General features: G+C 44.6%; 1 protein-coding gene and 1 long non-coding RNA gene across 2 annotated transcripts; one reads left to right on the forward strand and one right to left on the reverse strand.

Annotated features, from left to right (window-relative positions):
- The first annotated feature begins 1,772 nt into the window (after window positions 1–1,772).
- GABRR1 (gamma-aminobutyric acid type A receptor subunit rho1) lies at window positions 1,773–16,052 on the forward strand. Its single transcript, XM_059700927.1, has 9 exons — window positions 1,773–2,037; window positions 4,579–4,685; window positions 6,190–6,257; window positions 7,152–7,375; window positions 9,953–10,035; window positions 10,447–10,587; window positions 12,551–12,703; window positions 14,348–14,544; window positions 15,688–16,052. Exons 1-9 carry the CDS (start codon window positions 1,934–1,936, stop codon window positions 15,979–15,981), a joined length of 1,371 nt encoding a protein of 456 aa, XP_059556910.1. The 5' UTR covers window positions 1,773–1,933; the 3' UTR covers window positions 15,982–16,052.
- On the reverse strand, window positions 7,646–14,899 carry LOC132237070 (uncharacterized). Its single transcript, XR_009453453.1, has 3 exons — window positions 13,795–14,899; window positions 9,061–12,736; window positions 7,646–8,377 (listed from the first exon to the last, which is right to left on the reverse strand). It is a non-coding gene; the product is annotated as an uncharacterized LOC132237070 (long non-coding RNA).
- Window positions 16,053–21,253: the final 5,201 nt, after the last annotated feature.

A 21,253-nucleotide genomic window follows, 5' to 3' on the forward strand; every position in this document is an offset into this window, starting at 1 on the left:
CCATTTGCAACAGCATGGATGGAACTGGAGAGCATTATGCTAAGCGAAATAAGCCAGTGGGAGAAAGATAAATATCACATGATCTCACTCATATGTGGGATATAATGATCAACATAAACTGATGAACAAGAATAGATCCAGAGACAAATGGCAGGGGAGTTGGGGAGGGGGGTTAGAGAGCAACCAAAGGACTTGCATGCATGCATATTAGCATGACCAATGGACACAGACACTGGGGCGGTGGGGGCTTGCCCGGGTGGGAATGGGTGGGGGGTGGGGGAGGTCAAGCAGGGGAAAAGGAGACATATGTAAAACTTTAGACAATAAATTAAAAACAAGAAACAAAACTTGTGGCTCTGGTTGAAAATCGCTTGTCTAAGCCGATCCAAGCACATGTTTCTCCGATAAAGTTTACTGGTCCAGGGGTGGACTTGATGACCTTCCTTGGCCCAGTCAGACTGAAGGGAAGGGCTTATCCTTCATGTTCTGGGAAGAGGTTTGCCCTCTGGCTTTCACACTGGATACCAGCAAGGAGACTCATTGCTCTGGCAGCCATATTGCAGGTGCGAATAAGATGGCCAGAGGAAAAAGGACACGTGAAAGGATGGCTTGTTGATGACACCACTAAGTCAAAAAAAAACCCGTGGCCTGGACTTCTTGGTTTGTGAGGTAACACATTTTTGGTTAAGCCAGCTTGAGTCAAGCCTCTGTATTTTGCAGCTACCGTACCTGTATGCATTGATGGGCTCCCTTCAGTTTTCCATGGGTCGTTTATTGAGGACACTGTTGCATATTACTTCTGTGATATTAGTGTTTCATTGACACAGCACTTTATAAATATTTATTTATTTGTACTCCTAGATGGATCTATAATTTAGAGGGATTATCTCCAAAAGAGAGTGCAGTACAGCAAGTCAAAAATGTCCAAAGCCCTGCAAAAAGAAAAGTTCAAAGCCATCTAAGATGTCCATGACCCTGCTGAAAGTACCTTGTACTTCGTAAGTACGCTCATTTCCAGCCGGAGAGAGGGATAAATTCAAGTAATCTAAAATAGCAAGCCGTGGTATTTTTTAAAAGTAGAAATCCTTAGTGTTGCCTTTCTTCATTCTCTCTTTTGAGGGTGGAGGATTATATATATGTGTTTTTTTCATACCGACTCTTCACTGCTCATTCATATTTATAACCTCTAATTCATTTAAATTAAAAAAAGACATTTAAAAAACCTAGTGTGGTAGAAAGAGCTTATAAAACAAGACATAAGGGTTGCCTCACAGGAAGGAGACCATGGTGCCCAATTCCCAAGGATTTTTGCCCAAATATTTGAGGGGTTGTTCAGAGAGTCACTAGATGATTGAATAAGCACTCACGGTTTGATTGTGCCCAGTACCAGCCCTGGTTCCACAGATTCAACCGCAGAAAGAGTGGGGGCAGGGAGCTGTCCAAATCCAGCTAAAGCAAATGGTAATTGCTGGAAGCTTAAAATAGATGCAGAAAGGAGCACATTCATGTGGCATAGGAGCAGTTCTGTACCTCTGACATTTCTCAGTTTGGAAATGGCTTTGGTTCATTTTTATTTGCTTCTTCATTGGACCAGAAAATATAGATGTTTACAAACATATTTACCACATCTGACGATGAAGTAATTTAGACCAGTCAAAATAATTGTTCCACTGGGAAACAGGACTTCTACTTCAGTTCAGAAAATCCCTGACATCTGACGCAGGAGGATTTATAGGTTTAGTGGAAGTTGCTTCCACACTGCTCTCCAGATTACATGCTGTGGGTTCGTATGTTTGTTGTGTTTTGGTTTCTTTGCATGAGCAAACATCCTTCTAATAACGAACAGACCAATAATGTCTTAAGAGAGAAAAATAACAGTCTTTTCCTTTTTGCTGTTTCTTGAGAGAACTGCTTGGATTTGGCTGTCCAGAATATGAAAGCTGGCGTGTTCCTTTTGTGGTGGGGATGGGTTTGTGCCACTGCAAGCGGAGTGCGCTGGCGAGGAGGAGAAGGCCAGGAGATGTCTAAGAAAGGCAGGTGAGTGGACGTTTAGGGTGGAGGGCGTAGGGAAAAGGCTTACGATGTTGTCCTGTCCTGGGACCTTTCCCAGCCTATGGTGCTGTCTGCGGGTGCCTTTTCCTTCCTTTGCCCTTTGTTCTCCTGCTTCCCTCCTCTTAGGAAGTGAGGATTATGTTTTATTTTTAAATGATGCCAGATCAGATACATCGCTATCATTGCGTATTCTTCAATCTCTTATGAATTGTCCCAGGTGAGAGATAAATTCTGGAAAAACGAATACAGTATAGGCACATTTATATAAAAAAAAAACACTAAAGGCACATTATTTGATATCTACATTCTAAGTTGGAACAAAGCTACAAATTCTCAACCACTGGGACCTCAAATTAGTGAGAATGGTCCTATTAGTTCTGATTATTTCTGCTGGATTTGCGGGTCCGTTTAAAAATCATTTAAAAGGGAACAAAGCAGGTTGCTCTGAACAATAATGGCTAAGGATCATTAGCTTGTCCTCCCCTGGTAAACGGGGAGGGTGAGGGATGGAGCTGCCTGCAGACCGGCTGGCTTCTCGTTGCCACCCTGGCCGTACCAGCCCGAGAGGAGGGAGCTTAGACAGACCAGGCTGCTGCTTCCTCACCCAGAGTCACTTGGGCAGCTCTCATGACAGCGCTGGTATGTAGGTGCCTACCTGCACACATGCGTGCCCAACACCCATCGACCAATCAGGGCTTTTGGAGAAAACCTCACCCAGCGCTCTCTTCACTGAGGAGGAAATAGAGGCAGTGAGGACATGCTTGACTCTTGGTTCCTTCCCAGGCTTTGGTCCAAACTGAGCTTTAGCTGTCTTTATCTCTGGATGTAGATATGCATCGAGGTTGGAAAAGAAATTAATATAAAGGAAGTCCAGCTTTCTGGAGCTTGGGGCTGGCGGGGGGCTGGGTGTCTGGCTCCTCAGTGCCCTGATCCAAGGTTTGAGAGAGTGCTGCACACGTGGCTCCTGAACAGCCGGCTGTGGCTCACAGCGCCGGTTACGGGCTGCTTTAGCAACAGCACAAAGCCGGGAGCTGAGCCAGCCAGGGGCCATGGCGAGTCCTGGGCACGGAGAGAGATGACTGTGCACAAGCCATAAGCCCTGTTTCTGTCAGAGTCAGAAGCTGTTTGAGCAAACAGTGGAATGTGTGGAGCTGTTGCAGCCACAGAGATTATTTGAGTCAACTGTGCTCATGAGGATTAAAAGCAACATCAGCAACAAACCCTATTGTTGTCATCAAAAACTTCTCCGCCTCTCTCCTAAGCTGGGGTTAGAGTGGCGGCTTATTGGTAAACACCAATATTAAAGCGAAGTCCTGGAGAGCAAAACAGATTTTCTTTAAAAAAAAAAATTACTTATGAGAACTTTCATTTTTTTAAAATTATAAAAGACATACATGACAATTATTTAAATTTTGTTAAATGAGAAAAGAGTTTTAAAAACACACAGAAATCATCCATAACCCCCAAACCCAGAAATAACCTTAACATTTTTGTACATTTTCCTCCCAGTGTTTTCTTACCTAAATATATATTGTATATTGACTAGTGTGGGATTGTTCTGTGCACATAGTTTTGTAACCTTATTGTATTTAATATGACTTTGTCAACATGTTTACTCATTTAAAGTCCATTTGAATGGCTGCATATAACCCATAATATGCATAATAAGGCAGGACATACCACCGTTCAAGCAGTTTCCTCTATTTTATAGACATTTAGTTGCTTCCTTTGTTATTGTAAGAATATCTTTGTACAAAAGAATGTTTGCCTACATACACAATTATTGAATTAGGATGGCCTCCTGGAAGTAAAGGGTCAAATGGCCTGAGAACATTGAAATCTCCAGACTTATTTGGCAGAACTGCTTTCCAGAATGATGGACCCAACTTGAGGACCCTCCACCAGCCAGGTTAAGTTTTCATGTTATGTAACCTAAACTTTTCAAGGGCTCACTTAATTTCACCCAGATTCTAAGCTCACAAGTTGGTGGTCATTTGTATCCAGGCTTCTTTTCATGATTTATACAAATAACATGGGAAGCAAGGTGAACACATGCACAAAACAGGGGAATGTTGGACAATTGATTTAACATGTGGGACCTCAATTTTATTACTATAAAAGGGGAATAAAACTTCTACCCCTTTACGCTTGTGTGAGGACTTGATGATTTAACATAAACGTTGAAATTCAGTTGTATTCAAAATCTGTTTGCCACCTACTCGTTGCATGCTCCTGGATAAATTATTTAGCCGGGTTAGCTATCAGGCCCCATTCCCAGGCCACCCAGAAACTCTGAGGAGGTCCTGGACGTTGGTGTTTTAAAGCCCCTCAGTCATGTTTCTAAATCACTATCTTGGACTTTCAGTTCATTTATCCAGGAAGCTGGTGCAAGGAAGAGAGGATACCCAGTAGCTTAAAAGAAGAATTAACACATCCCATCAAACCTGTCAAGATCAAGTCCGAATGCAAATGGTTTTTTATCCGGCTTAATTAGAATATGTGATCAACCTGTTTTCCCCTTGGCAGCCCAGTTCTGAAACGAAGCCCTGACATCACCAAATCGCCACTGACAAAGTCAGAGCAGCTTCTGCGGATCGATGACCATGACTTCAGCATGAGGCCCGGCTTCGGAGGTATGAGACGTGCGCTCTTGGGAATCGTCTTCTTTCTTTGGGTTCATCAGACGGTCTATGGGCAAAAGTCAAGCCAAGGGACCGCCCAGCTCTGTTCTCCCTTTATCAGGTCTGCCTCGGCTGTGCTTGGTGGACAAGGCACTGAGCCCCCGGCATCTTCTTAGCATCTGTCCTGTCTGGCCCTGCCCGGCCCCACCCAGGCTCTGCTGAACACACTCTCAGGAGGTGCCTGCTGGTCTGTGGCCAGGCCGAGCTGTCCTCAGGCCACTGCTCCTGGCAAGGGTGGCTCAGGGTTGGAGAAGCCAGCAGCTGGCTGTGGGAAGGGCATGGGGAGACAGGACAGCTGCAGCCCAAAGCTGCCTCTGGAAATGCTCTGAATAACAACCTTGAGCTAAATTTGTTCTCATCTGGGAGCGGGCAGACAGAACCCTCGGTACATATCTGAGGGCAGAGGGTGGACTGCTGGGTTTACTTAAATGAAAATAGCTTGAGAAAAATAGTCATTTAGTGTAGAGGGATGTCAAAGCCCTTTGAAGCTTAGCCTGCAGCTGCCGGATTTCAGCCCCTTTAGTGTCAAATAGGATTTCATCCTTATGGGGTGTTTTTCCTAGAAAAAAAATACTTATTTTAGAAATCATTCTCATGCCTTTTATGTTTTCCAGTACTTTCACCCAAAGAATAAACAAGTTCTAGAAGGGAGTCTCTATTCAGGCCATAATCTGCTGCTGTTGGATTCAAACCACATTTTCACATGATGATCCAAGTGTGCTCTGTGCCTGCCCCACGTGCCTGAAAACAGGGAGGAAAAGGGGCAGCAACCCGCTCCCTTTAGAACATTTTCTTTTTTCACCTTTTTGAATATTAAGTTTTCATGACCTAGAAATGCAAAAAAATAAAATAAAAAATCTAACGGTTTCAAGGACACCTGGTGTATCACCCCCTCACCACCCCCAAGCTACTCCATCACGGGGCTAAGAAGCAGATCTGTGGGCCTGGCAAATCATCTGAGTATGACTTTGGTTCTGGGTGCCTATGTACCAAGCAGTGCCTTTCCCATGGCCTGACAGAGGCGTTGGCTTCCACGATGAAAGAGGGCGAAGAATCAGGAGGAAGATATAAAAAATAAAGTGGAGGGCCTCATGCTCAGGAGTAACTCCTCAGGCCAGACCTGGTTCTGATCAGCTTTGACCTCGGTCTTCATTGTAGCTTTACAGGAGCATGTGTAACCAACCAGGGATGTGGTACATTAACGTCCTTGTTTCAGAATCACCTGGATGATAAGACCATTATATATTTTTAGACTTTTGCTGGAATATTCCAGGGAGCCAGCCCATGATTCCATTCTTTTATCTCTGGTTTGACTTCAGCGTGGCATGTGGGAACACCAGACCTTGAAATCTGACATACACTGAGGTTCCAGGGGGGAATGCTCCTTATGCCTAAATCTTTCATAGTAAAAGTTTAAGTTAAAAGACTAAATGCTCTTGCCATTCCCTGTCCGCAGGTCCGGCCATTCCTGTTGGCGTGGATGTGCAGGTGGAAAGCTTGGACAGCATCTCAGAAGTCGATATGGTAAGTGCTACTCTTTCCGGCCAAGGGAATCCACGCAGGGCCGGTGCTGGCCAGAGCTCTGCCCCGGCGGTAGGCATTCCTACACTCGTGGTACAGGTGGCTCAGGGAGAGTAAGACACTTACCAACAGCCACCCAAGTGGTATGAAGCAGAGCCAGATGACAGGGTTGATCTTCGTCCTCCTGGGCCTGGCTCCTGGCATCAGGAAGTGTTCTCTGGGCAAAGGCTCTCGAACATACAGAGCAGGGCCCAAGGCTGCCGCTGCCAAGTGGCCAGGCACCTCCCACTGCTGCGGATTCTGTCTGGCTGTGGAAATGCAGAAGCAGAGTGTCCTTTTTGTCATCTTTGGGTTTAGATTTAAAAAATGGAACAGTCTAGAACTTCTTGACTTACGGAACTTTTGGGGGCCTTATCTTAGTTTGGTCCCCCAAGAAGCAGACCTGAGACAGCATTTTAGCACACGGCCTTTATTTGGGAGGTGATTCCAGGAAACATGAGAAGCGAGTGGGAAGGTGCGGCAGGGAAGGGAATGGAGCGAAAAGGGCAGTGCCATCAAATCGCTTACTACTGGGGAGTGAAACGCCGTCCCACTGGGGTACTCTGGGAGTCAGCACAGAGCACACTTCAGGGTTGTCCCAACTGAGTGTCCAGGGCGCTGGGGCATTCATCCATCCCCCTCAGCCTCCAACCCCACTCTCGGGTTGAGAGCTGTTTCCAGAGACATTGAGTCTCCTGCTCCCCTGTGTGTGCCCGGGAGCCTCTGGCAGCGGCAGGGGGCGCAGTGCTGGCAGCTGTTTCACTCCCAGCCAGGTGATGGCTCCACAAGGGCAGAGAATGCCTTGCTGACAACCAGTGGGTTCAGTGTGTGGGGTGCCCCTCTCTGCCCTCTGCCCAGGACTTCACCATGACCCTCTACCTGAGGCACTATTGGAAGGACGGGAGGCTGTCCTTCCCCAGCACCAACAACCTCAGCATGACGTTTGACGGGCGGCTGGTGAAGAAGATCTGGGTCCCTGACATGTTCTTTGTGCACTCCAAGCGCTCCTTCATCCACGACACCACCACGGACAACGTCATGCTGCGGGTCCAGCCGGACGGGAAAGTGCTCTACAGCCTCAGGTGAGGCCCGGCCGCCCTCGGGGCCCTTGTACCTGCAGGTTGGTGTTTGTACCTGCGGGTTGGTGTGTTTTTAGGCCTCAAGCTTGGGAAGAAAGGCAAGCAGTTTGCCTTAACCAAGAAAGCCATTGGTTCTACAACAGGTACTTTGCTTTTGGGCGTTGAATAGCTGGCCTTTAACTCTTCAGGAGCTGTCAACTTTTCAACATCAAGAAAAATGAACTCTTACACGCGAGTCAAGAATTACTCAGTCTTGAAAATACACTTGGGGAGATTCCTCAAGCTGATAGCTATGACTTATGTTCCACCCTGTCTGTTACATTTCAATGGAAAACCTTTACTATAATAAAAGTTTTATTTTTCTAGTGGGAGTCAGAGAAATAAATAATGCATTCTTTTCAATGACCCCCCTCCTGCAGCTCTGCGGTTCGCTTAAGCCCCCTTTTTTTGCATGTAATGGTGATAGCCATAATACATGTTAGGTTTAATCTGCTTTCTTTAGACACTTTCTTAAGTCTAAACAGTCAGCAAAGCAATAAATTAAGCCCTGATTTGCAGAATTTGCCAGTTTCTGTAGTGTAGATATGCCCATCCTGGCTGATTTCAAGCTATCTGATCACTGAATGCAGTATTGGGAAGAAATGGGTGGTAGCTCATCTTTAGATAGTATTTCCATCATATAAATACAGTATAGTAGATGTAGGTAACTTCAGGAGTATAGATAATAGAAAATAATTCAGAAGTGATGAGTTTTGAATATTTATTACGTTTATTTTTAGCACTTAACTTATTTAATTTTAAATTTATATAACTTATTTTTAATAATGGCTATGTTTAACAACCAGCTTGCAAACCTCCTGAAAATGCAGCTATTGGCTCTCATGAGCCGGTAGATGTCTGATTCAACACATCATTGGATGTGACAGCATGAGGCAGAACAGAGGGAACAAGAGAAGGGAAGTCCTGAGTGTTCAGAATCAAAGTTGTCAGTGAGCCTCCTTGTGCCTAAAAACAGATGATTTGGTGCTTTTATTGCAAATAAAATCATGAGTTTGTTTGATTTAAAAGGGGGGGAAAAAGAGGCCTAAGTTTCTAAACACTACCATTTTGAGATTTATTTGGGGAAAAACATAGAGTAGCTGGATATTGTCAACTCTGTCAGCAAAAGGTTAACTCCTAAAATATGTTCTAGCCGAAACCGGTTTGGCTCAGTGGATAGAGCATCGGCTTGCGGACTGAAGGGTCCCAGGTTCGATTCCGGTCGGGGGCATGTGCCTGGGTTGCGGGCACATCCCCCAGTGGGAGATGTGCAGGAGGCGGCTGATCGATGTTTCTCTCTCATCGATGTTTCTGACTCTCTATCTCTCTCCCTTCCTCTCTGTGAAAAATCAATAAAATATATTTTTTTAAAAATATGTTCTAATATACCATCTTCCAACTTCATCTTTTCATTGATGAATTAACCGAATACATTTCTATTAAGAGCATTCTGGGTGCCAGGGAGTTGTTGGGAGAGTTAAGTGTATGTGGACCGGAATGTGGGTGGGTGCATCCTGACTTGATGCTTCTCCACTTGTAACCCACACACTGAACAAGCACAGTCTGTGGTGTAATCTAACCCATGTCTGTTTTTCTACTTCTACGTAGCCAATTTTCTGTTATTGAAGAAAAAATAGTATGTTGAATACCAGCCATATTAGTCATGTCCTGCCATAAGATGGGAGAGCTTTCTTCTATGACTGATGATCTACTTGTTTATTCTTTGATTCAGAAGCCTGTTTTCCTGTGTAATTATAGAACAAAACCATTAGATGCTTGCATGTTGGTACACTAAGATCTCTCAGTGTTTTTCCATTATATAGTCTCCATGGGCTTATGCACTAAAAACATCTATATTCATTAGTAGACATTATTATCAATATAAAAATATGAACACTAAAAAAAAGTGCTGCATTTGGCAACTGGCATTAAGGGTTCATTAATATTACTTCTGAAACATAGTACACAAATATAATATCAATATAATCAATATCAACATATTGAATACCAACATATTGATATTAATATGATCAATAAAAGAACAGAAGAACTTTGAATTTACCTCAAACCAGAGGAACAACACAGGCATACCTCGGAGATATTGCAGGTTCAATTCTAGACCACTGCAATAAAGCGAGTCATAATCTTTTTGCTGCTGGGGGGGGTCTTGCCTTCAGTTTGTAAAAAGACACATCTGTGAATCACAATAAAGTGAAGTACAATAAAATGAGGTATGCCTGCATATGTACGGTCTTATGGTTTCTTTTATATCACAGTTATACTGACTGAGACCATTGCTTCTTTAAAATGCATGAACGTGATAGGAGTTAGCAGAGGCATTCTGTTTGCCTCACATCGACACCGGGGTTAAACTTAAATACTTAAGAGTATGCTAAGGAGGGTATCACTCGTAAACTGCTCCATCTAAGTCCTGATGCACTGCTTAGGAATTATAAGAAGGAGGCCGTTTCTGTCTGTTTTTGCGTTGTGCACTTGTAGTTTGCATCCTCTGAGAACCCGGACGTTTCTTCTTGTTTTCAGGGTTACAGTGACCGCCATGTGCAATATGGACTTCAGCCGATTTCCCCTGGACACACAAACCTGCTCGCTTGAAATTGAAAGCTGTGAGTAGCCTTGTGCCATACGTTAGCATGCAGCTCCTACGTAGTTCTGACAGGAGCAGCGGGAGGCCTGCAGGACAGGGATGTGCTCTGCTCCCGTCTCTTTCTGGGTCTTTTCCTTATCACGGAGAGTGGCAAAAGCATTTGCCACCAGTGATGCACCCCTACACTTGGAAAGAAGAAAGGGCTAAATTGCCCTGGTTTTGAAGGCTGAAAACCATATGCAATTCTGCCATTATTTAACCACTTGTGGTCTACAGAAACAGCGATTCCGTTTGGTTTAATTGACTAGATGGCAGGCTGAATTGCGGAGTGAACCCTTTTGCAGGAATTAGGAGCTCTACGCCACAGAGCTGCACAGACAGGCGTGTCTCCCCACCGCCACATGCCTCATGCTCTCTCCCATCTTTTCAGATGCTTATACAGAAGATGACCTGATGCTGTACTGGAAAAAAGGCAATGACTCATTAAAGACAGATGAGCGGATCTCACTCTCCCAGTTCCTCATTCAAGAATTCCACACCACCGCTAAGCTGGCCTTCTACAGCAGCACAGGTGGGCGTAGGGTGGGCTGAGGGTCTGGCGAGCGCTAGCCTGACTGGGATGGGCCATCCTCTATTTTAAAAAAGGGTTCGAACTGGCTGCCAAGTGAGTAGAGCCTGTGCCACTTGAATTAGGCACCAAAGAAGGGAAAGCTAAATCAGGTCAAGGGGTGGTGAGCATTGGGTGGAGGTGATTTTTTGACGTCAACAAGGCATCAGAAGTGAGAACCTAGAAAACATCAGTAATGACTGTTTAGCATCAGGCAGCTCACCCTGATACGATTACCAAACCCCCTGTTCTCTGCAGGCAAGAAGCAGTCCAACTTCAGGTCTGTCATTTTCCATTCACATTCTCTCTGCTTCAGCCAGGCCCTCTGCGGGGCTCCAGTCTTAAGGGATCTTCTCTTACTGAGCTGCTTGCACAGATCCTTCTCATGACCTTCTTGTGAGCCTCGGTGCAAGAACTACTGGTCATTTCCCTGTGGGCAATTTGTTTTTTGAACTAAGGTTCTGGGCAGGCTTGCCACCTCCTGTTGCCTGAGGGTATGCTCTGTGGTCTTCCCTCTGGAATCTGAAGTTAACAGCTGAGGTCTCTCCTCTTTCCAGCCCTTGCCTCTTTCTTGATGAATCACCTTTCAGGATGATTTTGCTAGGATCTTTATGCAGTTTCCATTGCTAATACATAGCATGATTGACTACAGAGGGAAGTGCAACCTTTTAGGTCTTTCTGATGTAAAAATTGGGCAACCTGTTACTTCCAACATATTATGGCAATCTAACACATCTTACCTTCTTTACATATCACCCATAAATCTTGGTTCTTCAGGGGCTCCCCATCCATTGAACCTTTAGCACTGTGAGATTCCCTTTTGTCTTAGCCTGTTTGGGCTGCTCTCACAAATACCACAGATTGGGTGGCTGGCTTCTAAATAACAGAAATTGTTTCTCACGGTTCTGGGACCTGGGGAGTCCAAGATCAAAGTGCTGGCAGATTCAGTGTCTGATGAGAGCCTACCTCCTAGTTCATGGACAGCCCCCTTCTCGTTGTGTCCTCCCAGACTCTCTGTGGTCTCTTGTGTAAGGGCACTAATCCCATTCATGAGGGCTCCACCTTCGTAACCTCATCACCTCCCAAAGGTCCCTCCTCACCATACCATCACATTGGGCATTAGGTTTCAACATATGGATTTCAGGGGTGGGTTTGGGGACACAAAACATTCAGTCCACAGAACCTCTACAGTCACTTTTGGGAACTGTTATAATTATAAACATTGCATTAAACTTGCCAATTGGATGCCAAGTTTTCCAATTAATGTTGCCAAGTCCCCATTTTATTTCCAGTCCTTGTCATCTCGAGCTTATCTTACCTTTTCCTTTCATTGTTCTCCCATTCCTCTGAACTCCTCCATGCATATTTTTCCCTTGTAAAGACCACACAGTCCAAGCTGAGGCGTGACTGGACCTGTGATTGTTCACTGTGTTCCTAAACGCGGTGCTGTGTTTAGCTTGATGTTCTAACTTAAAACACACTTTCCTCCATAAAACCATCCAAACGGGGTTGTTTAAATCTGTGCCTCTCCAACTTTAATGTGTGTGTGAATCACATGGGGAGTATTATTAAGAGAAAATTCTGATTCAGTAGATCTGGGGTGGGGATCGAGAGTCTACACTTCTAAGCTCCTGGGTGATGGTGATGCTGCTGGGTCCTGTCCATCGTGTGAGTAACAAGAGCCTTAAATGACCTTCCCTTTGTGTATAGAACAGGGGTCAAAGATTTCTTGAGATGGAATCATCCGTGTGGTATGGGTAACATATAATCACTCCGTTCCATGGTTTTTCTCACCTCCACTTTGTAAAGGTCTGGCCAGGTTCCAGTGGAGTGTCTAAGACATTGATGGTTCCCTGAATAAAATTTGATTTATGAAGGAGCTGAATAGCTATGGTGTGTGCTGTATTTTCTTCCTTGTGTCCCCCAGGCTGGTACAACCGTCTGTACATCAACTTCACGTTGCGTCGCCACATCTTCTTCTTCTTGCTCCAAACTTATTTCCCTGCCACCCTGATGGTCATGCTGTCCTGGGTGTCCTTCTGGATTGACCGCAGAGCTGTGCCTGCCAGAGTCCCCTTAGGTAAGGAATATTTCAAGTGCACATTCCAAGCATCTGAAAATACAAATAATGCCTTCCAGATAAAACCCTTCATTTCAAAGTGCTCCTACTAGTAAACCACTATTTGGCGTTAAAACTTGGACACACTGCAAGTTCTTTATTCACAGGTAAAGCGCCATTATTAAAAATCCAGGTAGAAAAATTGTTTTCAGGCCCCCTCCTCTCCCCCACTCCCACCGGTGCCCATGTAAACGTTCCAATTTCAGTCCTGTCTGAGCCTCGTTTTGGGATGGGTGATCTCGGTCCGTGGGTGCTCTCTCTGCCCACTTGCAAAAGGAAATCACACTCTATAACAGGTTTTCTCAAAAGTGGCCCAAGGAATCTTTGTGACAGGATCTCCAAGGGACATTTTAAAAAAGAAGAATCCTGCATATCATCTATATGTACAGAATGAGAATCCAGAGAGACGACCAGGAATCTGCATTTTGAACAAGTTCTCCCACTAATTCTTATGCGTACTCAAGTCTGAGAACCCCTATTCTATGAACATTCCATTTATAGCAATTTGCCACCAACTCTCTTCCCCTTTTTAAATATTGCACTGGCTAGCCCTAGCCAGTGCGATTCGGCTGGTTGGGCGTAGTCCATGCACCAAAGTTTGCTGGTTCCATTTCTGGTCAGGGCACATGCCCAGGTTGTGGGCTTGATCCCTGGTAGGGGGTGTGCAGGAGGCAGCAATTGTTGTCTCTCACCTTGATGTCTTTCTCTCTCTCTCTCCCTCTCCCTTCTTCTCCCTCTAAAAATCAATAAAATTATTTAAAATAATAAATAAATGAATATTGCATCTACTCAATCACACACTATCATTGCTCAGACAGTTCAGGGGCTTCAAGGGCGAGGGTGACCCACCAGCTTTTAGTGAAACTGGGTTGGAGCTGGCCCTTAAGATGACCCCAATCCCTGTGATTTAGTGTTTGCAAGCAAATGTTCTGAGCTTAATTTGAAATCCAGAGCAAATTTCCACTGACAGATGCCCTGTCCTTTAACAGTTGTTCTGTTGCTTAAACAGTTCCTGTGCGAAAAACATACATATACATTCTAATTTTAAATACCTGTCTCCTTTAAATGAGGTTTACATCATCATCTTTGATAAAATGGACATTGCTGAATAGGCAGGCAGGCCCAGTGGATGGGGGAGGGGGGGCGGTTTGTCTGCCAGAGGTGTCCTGATAGTTGATGATACAGGCCTGGAACTACAAGACGAGACCACACAACAAGGACACCAATAGTCAAATAAACCCAAGCACTTGTTCCCTTCTTTGGAGAAGTAGTTACAAGAAACATTTATGTAATTTTTCTTTTAACCATTGAATGGAAATAAATGTCTTGCTGCCAAAATGTCTGGGGTTCTTAGCAATAGGAGGTGATGCAGGTGCTATGAAGAGTAAGCAGGTATACAAAGTGGGGAAGGGTGATATGAGGGGAGGAGGAACTGGAGAGCTTCATAAAGGCTCAATCTTGAAGGACGAGTGTTTGTTAGACAGAGGGGCAGGGATGTAGACATTCGAGGCCGAAGGAGCAGGAGGGACAAAGAACAGAGGTGTGAAGCCCTCTGGTATGCTGGGTGGAAGACAAGCAGGTGCTTGTTTCTCACTCTGTTTGCAGGTATCACCACGGTGCTGACCATGTCCACCATCATCACGGGCGTGAACGCCTCCATGCCCCGCGTCTCCTACATCAAGGCCGTGGACATCTACCTCTGGGTCAGCTTTGTGTTCGTGTTCCTCTCGGTGCTGGAGTACGCGGCCGTCAACTACCTGACCACCGTGCAGGAGCGGAAGGAGCGGAAGCTGCGGGAGAAGGTGACTTTCCCACGAGCTGAAGTGTCTGCTCAGGCATGTAGCCTGGTCTAGCTCTGGCCCTTGGACCTTGGGCAGGTCAGAGGTCCTCTGTACAATGGGGCTGACACGCCTTCTTCCACCTACTTGATGGGGTTGGAAGCTACCACGTTGAAGCAGTGTGCAATTCACTCTGGGCTACATCCTCATTCATTCAAGCACTTAACTTAGCACCTACCATATACCAGGAGCTGCTAAGCCAAGTTCACGAAGACGTTGGTCCCTTTAATTTTGGTGGTGTTCATAGTGATAAAAATAAGTGCCAATTCAGCATAGTGGAACAAATTATTTAATAGCGCAGAGGTGTAATTAAAGAAGCTTCCAGCCGAAACCGGTTTGGTTCAGTGGATAGAGCCTCGGCCTGCGGACTGAAAGGTCCCAGGTTCGATTCCGGTCAAGGGCCTGGGTTGCGGGCACATCCCCAGTGGGAGATGTGCAGGAGGCAGCTGATCGATGTTTCTCTCTCATCGATGTTTCTAACTCTCTATCTCTCTCCCTTCCTCTCTGTAAAACATCAATAAAATATATTTTTTTTTTAAAAAAAGAAGCTTCCAGAGAAGCACATATGCTATTCTAAGGAATTTCTCTTCATACGTGATCTCAAACACCTCACGTCATTTTCCAGGTTATTTTCCCTTCCACCTGATTTTTCTTTCTTCCTCCTGCCTGCAGCTCAGTGGTTATCTCTTACAGAAAACTCTAACTATATAGTAGCAAACTATTGCCACGATGCCGCGCTTTTCAAATTCCTCCTCCCACTCCTCTCCGTCTCTCAGGAGTGTTATCTGTAAACATTTGTATCCCGGCTGCTAGCAGTTAATGGTCTGGTGGAGAACAGGGCGGTTCTCTGGCCATGAACATTCTTCTTGGTCTCTGGTATGACATGAAGTTTCCTAAGAGTTGATTTGTAGACTTTAGTTAAACAAATAACCTGCTACTTTAGAATGTTTACTGTGCCACCACCATTATTTTCCCACCTCCCACCCCAACTGGGAATAAAAGAAACTAGAAAAAGGCCACCCTCTCCGCTATGCAGTCTCTCCTAAGAGGGGCTTCTGAGAGAGGACGCTGAGCTCACATCCCAACGTGTGTTTGCTGTGTTCGCAGCTTCCCTGCACCTGTGGACCACCTCAGCCGCGTGCTGTCATGCTGGATAGCGGCTATAGCGACGTGGAGGTGAATGACCTCGGCAACTACACGCCAGAGAATGGCGAGAAGCCAGACAGGATGATGGTGCAGCTCACCCTGGCCTCCGAGAGGAGCTCCCTGCAGAGGAAAAGTCGGAGGAACAGCTACGTGAGCATGAGGATCGACACCCACGCCATTGATAAATACTCCAGGATCATTTTTCCAGCAGCGTACATTTTATTCAATTTAATATACTGGTCAATTTTCTCATAGATGCCTGTAATTCTGTAAATTTCATGCTTTTGTGTGTGCTACAGAAATATCTGTATGATGAAAAGTAAGGTTATGGGGGAAAAAGTTCCCAGTACCTACCCTTGTCCAAAACTACCTTGACAAGAGACTTCCTGGTTTAATTTGCACTTATGAGCCATCTATTGTACAGACAGAATGATTCTAGGTGCTGCATAGATACAATACCCATAGCAACTGAAGACAGTTGTTACTGGACTGGAACCTCCTGGAAATACACTGACAGGCTTGTGGGCACACTGTAGTTCAACCTCTTTTAGACCCTAAATGCTTATTCACAGGGATGATTTCCTTTGTGTTACATTCTTTGGACGAGGTGCACTTGGACTATACACCTAAAGTTCATTTGTATGAAACATACATGCACCTACAAGTCCCCACTTTGACCAAAATTCATGCTTCAGTTTATAGCCTACTACCTATTTTTAGTGTGTTGCCTCATGTTTATTTCACTACAAGGCAATAATGACATTCCTATTTGCATTTACATCTTGTGGATCATGAAGTTTTACCTCCTCATGAGAAAAGCTCTTTCGATGGTGCAATTGCTTTGATTTTGGTAGGAGTTTCCCTGGTCGGGATAGTTTGAGGATAAGGGGCATGCATGGCATTTTGTCAGTTTTGTGGTAGCGATAACTAGTGTTTAAGTGTTTCCTGTCTTATAATTACTGCTTCATGTATCTCCGCCATGGAACATGTCCTAGTTCAAAGTCCTTCCCTAGGAATATCTTTACTGAGAAACTTGGGAATAGGCTGATTTTTTTCCCGTATAAACACTTGAAGAAAATGCATAGTTTGGGACTACCTGTAACTTACTAGGATGAGAAACACTCACATGGTTTCTGAAGAGAAAAAGAACATCAAAAAGCAAAGTAAATGGGAAGACATCACTGGACATCTGCATTCAGACTCAATGAATGCCAGCATTTTCTCCGAACCAGAAAACAATGGCAACTAATGTCAGGGCATGGGACAAAGGAGAGGGTCCTAATTTGTTGTATCATTTAAAACAAATAGTTACTAATATATATCGATAGGATCAACCTCCATCAAACTTATCCAAATAGCATTTGTTTGAAACTCACTTTAATAAAGTGAATGCTATACATAATAATGCAATTTTCATTCCAAGTTAATTTGTCTAATCATTTATACTAAATAATATTGCATTTTTCATATACAGGAAGGACTATATACTTTATTCCCATCTGGAAAAAAACCCCAGCCCTGGCCTATGTTGCTCAGTGGTTAGAGTGTCGGCCCATGCACCAAAGGGCCTTGGGTTCGATTCCCGGTCAAGGGCAGGTACCTGGGTTGCAGATTCAATCCAGGAGGATCCTCAAGCCCAGTAGGGACATATGTGGGAGGCAACCAATTGATATGTCTCTCTCACATCATTGTTTCTCTCCCTTCCTTCCACTCTCTAAATATAAATGGAAAAAACAGCCTCAGGTAAGGATTAACAAAAACCATACACAAAACATACTTGCACAAATCCTAAGGCAATTTTCCCTAATAAGAGCTCATCAAAAAAAGTTTTTTGACACTTGGGTAAATAAACTTAAGGAGATATTAAAAAAATAGTTAATTGTTAACTCTAATATTAAATTTTATTTTTAAAACATTACTTTTTTATGCTTATTTTATGAAACAATTTCAAATGCTTCACAGATATCTTTGTCAAGGGCTTCTTCCTTATAACCAAGACCACCTTAAATTATCTAGCTGCTAGATTCTAGCAGATTTCCAGGGTACATCATCTAACATCCATCTGCCTAGTCTGGGAAATTCCACCATATAGGATGCTGTACTAGTCTGCGGAGCTACTATAGCAAAGTACCATAGAGTGGGTTTGTCATGTGAAACCTACTCACCCATCTTGGGAAGGTCCAATACTTTGAGCAGTAAATTTGTGAGTGGAGCCCCTTGAAGAGCTCTGTGATTGCTCTTCTCTGTAGGCCACACGCTAAAGTGCAGTGATGGCGAACCTATGACACGCGTGTCAGAGGTGACACGCGAACTCATTTTTTTGTTGATTTTTCTTTGTTAAATGGCATTTAAATATATAAAATAAATATCAAAAATATGTCTTTGTTTCACTATGGTTGCAAATATCAAAAAATTTCTATATGTGACACGGCACCAGAGTTAAGTTAGGGTTTTTCAAAATGCTGACACGCTGAGCTCAAAAGGTTCGCCATCACTGCTATAGTGGGAACTGCAGTGACCCAACTGGAAAGCCTGAATGCAGTGGCAGCAATTGGATCCTGGGTGGCAGGGGCCACGTGGTGGCACTCGGTGGCCAGAGTCTGCCACAATGGACAGTGCCCCGACCCGCGGGACAACAACGGGGGAACGAAGAGACACCCTAGGAGAATGAGACAAACAAGGGACACGAAAGAATGGAGGCAAGACAAGTCCTGATCAAGCCTCCAACTTTATTCTCACCGCGGCAGAATATATACTGTTTTAGGGAAGGGGGGTGGGTAAAGGGGTCTATTACTAGAGATTTATTAGGCTCCTGATGGCCGTGCTTATCAGCGGAGATGTGTGCTTTAGCAGGCTCCGGGATGGCTGTGTGTTTATCAGTGGAGATGTGTGATTTAGCGGCTGTGTGAGGGTAGTTTATCTTTAACTGCTGGCCAATTTGCAAGACACAGGTGGTTTCTGGTAATTAGGAATTTCTGGAGGAACCAGAAACTTATAGTTTTTAAGATGGCTTTGTCTAAGCCAATATTTCTAATGGCTCCCAACAGGACAGCAGAGTCACAGCAGCCATCAGGCTAGTCGAACGCACACAGAACCATGGCTTTCGTTTGTTACGCATGAAAGGGCCAGTCGTCTCGGGGCCTGACCACGCTGCTGGCGGCCTCGGGCACAGACTCCCCAGCCCACGGCGGGAGCCCGGCTCAGGCTGCCACCCGCCCACCGCCCCCGGACCGGACCCACGCGGCAGCAGCAGCAGCGGCGGCGGGGCGGGCGCGTGCCCTCGCCCGAGGAGATGGAGGAGGAGGCGATCGCTGACGCCCCCGGGAACGAGACGGAGGATGTGGACTTCCTGCCTGGGCTGGAACTGGTCGATCTACTGGACCCCCAGCAACCGGACTGGCCCCTGGAGCCCGGGCTCAGCTCGCCCTGGGGGGGGCTAGGACTGCACCCTCCATCTTGCCCTGGGTCCTCCATTTTTGGGGCGGCCGCCATGTGCTCAGGAGAGTGCCTTCTTCCCGGAAGCCCAAGCCCCTGCTGGCCACGCCCAGGATTTCTTTAAACTAACCAATGACAATCAAGGGACGTGCGCGCCATAGAGATGACCCGACTCGCGCCTGGCCAATCAGTGGGGCCCACAGTCCCCTCTCCTGCCCTCACTCCACCCCCCTTTAAAACCCCCTGTCCCATCAGGCCTCTCTCTCTCTTGGCCACTGGAGCTTACCGTTGCATCGGTGAGTGTGGCAGGGGAGCCAAACCCGGGTTTGAAATAGATGACTCTTTGCTTTTGCATCGGACTGACTGGCTCCCTGGGGGTCTTGGGAACTTTGAAATCTGGGCACAACAACGCAGTGTTCTCAGAAATGAAACAGAAAGCCTGCTAAACTCTTTTGTGATCTGTATGAGCATAAAAGTTCTAGGTCAAATGAACAAAAATCTAACTCAAATAAAAAAACAACAACAGAGTCACAGGCCCTTAATAAACTCTCAGATTTGAGCCTACTTATAGCCTCAGAAGCCTTGAATGAAGGGAAGGTTGGGATACCTTGACCTGATATTTTTTTCTAGTTTAAATTTTCAGGTTCTAAGACTATGAAAACATCAGTTTTTAAGCAAAAGAACTTAATTGCTCTTTAAAATTCTCATTATATGAGTAATATAACATTTATAATTTAAAAGCACACCAACATCATGTGATAACAATGTATTAATGATCGTAAAATAGTATATTTGGGTGATTATGTTTTATCTTATATTTGCATAATGGTGTGATGTTGGAAAAAAACACATGACAATCACTATTAGAAAACATTTATTAACATTCTACTTTTTAAAACATACTCTAATACGTATTAAAATGTTTTTTAAAACTACTGTCATCTGATGGCAGTAGACAGTGATTGCTTACTTGAAATTAACGTCATACGTATCAAAATGCGCCATCCTCATCTATAAAATTAGATGACAAAATACTTAGAGTATGTTGAAACTAGAAAATAGTCTGAAAATTATAAGAGGCAAGCTAAATATTAGCTATCCTCAATCTTATATGATACATAGCAACTTATTCATAGTACCACATGATTGTTTTATACATGCCTCCTATTCAGGCCTGCTTTTAAAATTAAGTCACTACATGGAGGGATTGAGGGGGGTGGAAAAGGGAGAGAGATCGCCTGGCCAGTGTGGCTTAGTGGTTGAGTGTCGACCTATGAGCCAGGAGGTCACAGTTTGATTCTATATCAGGGCACATGCCCGGGTTGAGGGCTCCATCCCCAGTGTGGGGTGTGCAGGAGGCAGCCGATCAATGATTCTCTCTCATCATTGACATTTCTCTCTCTCTTTCTCCCTTCCGCTCTGAAATCAATAAAAATACATGAAACCAAAAAAAAAAAAAAAAAAAAAGGGCGGGGAAATAACTCATGGACATGGACAACAGTGTGGTAATTGTGGGATGGGGGGAGGTGGGTGGGTAGAGTTGGAAAAGGGCATGGAGTAGATAAATGGTGATGGAAAAAAATAAAATTAAGTCAGTAAAGAGAAAAATATTTTCAATCTGTAATTAAATTTAGATTAATTTGGATTATACCTTTAAAAACATGACTTTATTGATTTTTAGACAGGAAGGGAGAGGGAGAGACAGGGAGAAATATCGATGTGAGAAACATCAATCAATTGCCTCCCACACGCAACCCTACCGGGATCTAGCCCGCAACCTGGGCAAGTACTCTTACCAATCATCTGCACGGGACAACGCTCAACCAACAGCCACACCAGCCAGGGCCGGATTATACCTTTTAACATTGATAGCCAAAAGTTGAGATTTAAGGAAAAGGCTTTGCAAAAGGTGTGTGTGTAATAAAAAACATTTTCCATAAAAACAAAGGCACCTCAAGCAGGTCCACCTATATCTCTAGTTTAGGTCAGAAACTAATTTAACATTTTAAGAAATCATATAATCTTAAACTTTGCACTAATGAGCTTGGCCTTTTCCCCCCAGCTGAGTCAGGTTTGGTGTACCTGAAACAAA

Source organism: Myotis daubentonii, chromosome 6, assembly GCF_963259705.1.
Source record: "Myotis daubentonii chromosome 6, mMyoDau2.1, whole genome shotgun sequence".
NCBI lineage: Eukaryota > Metazoa > Chordata > Mammalia > Chiroptera > Vespertilionidae > Myotis > Myotis daubentonii.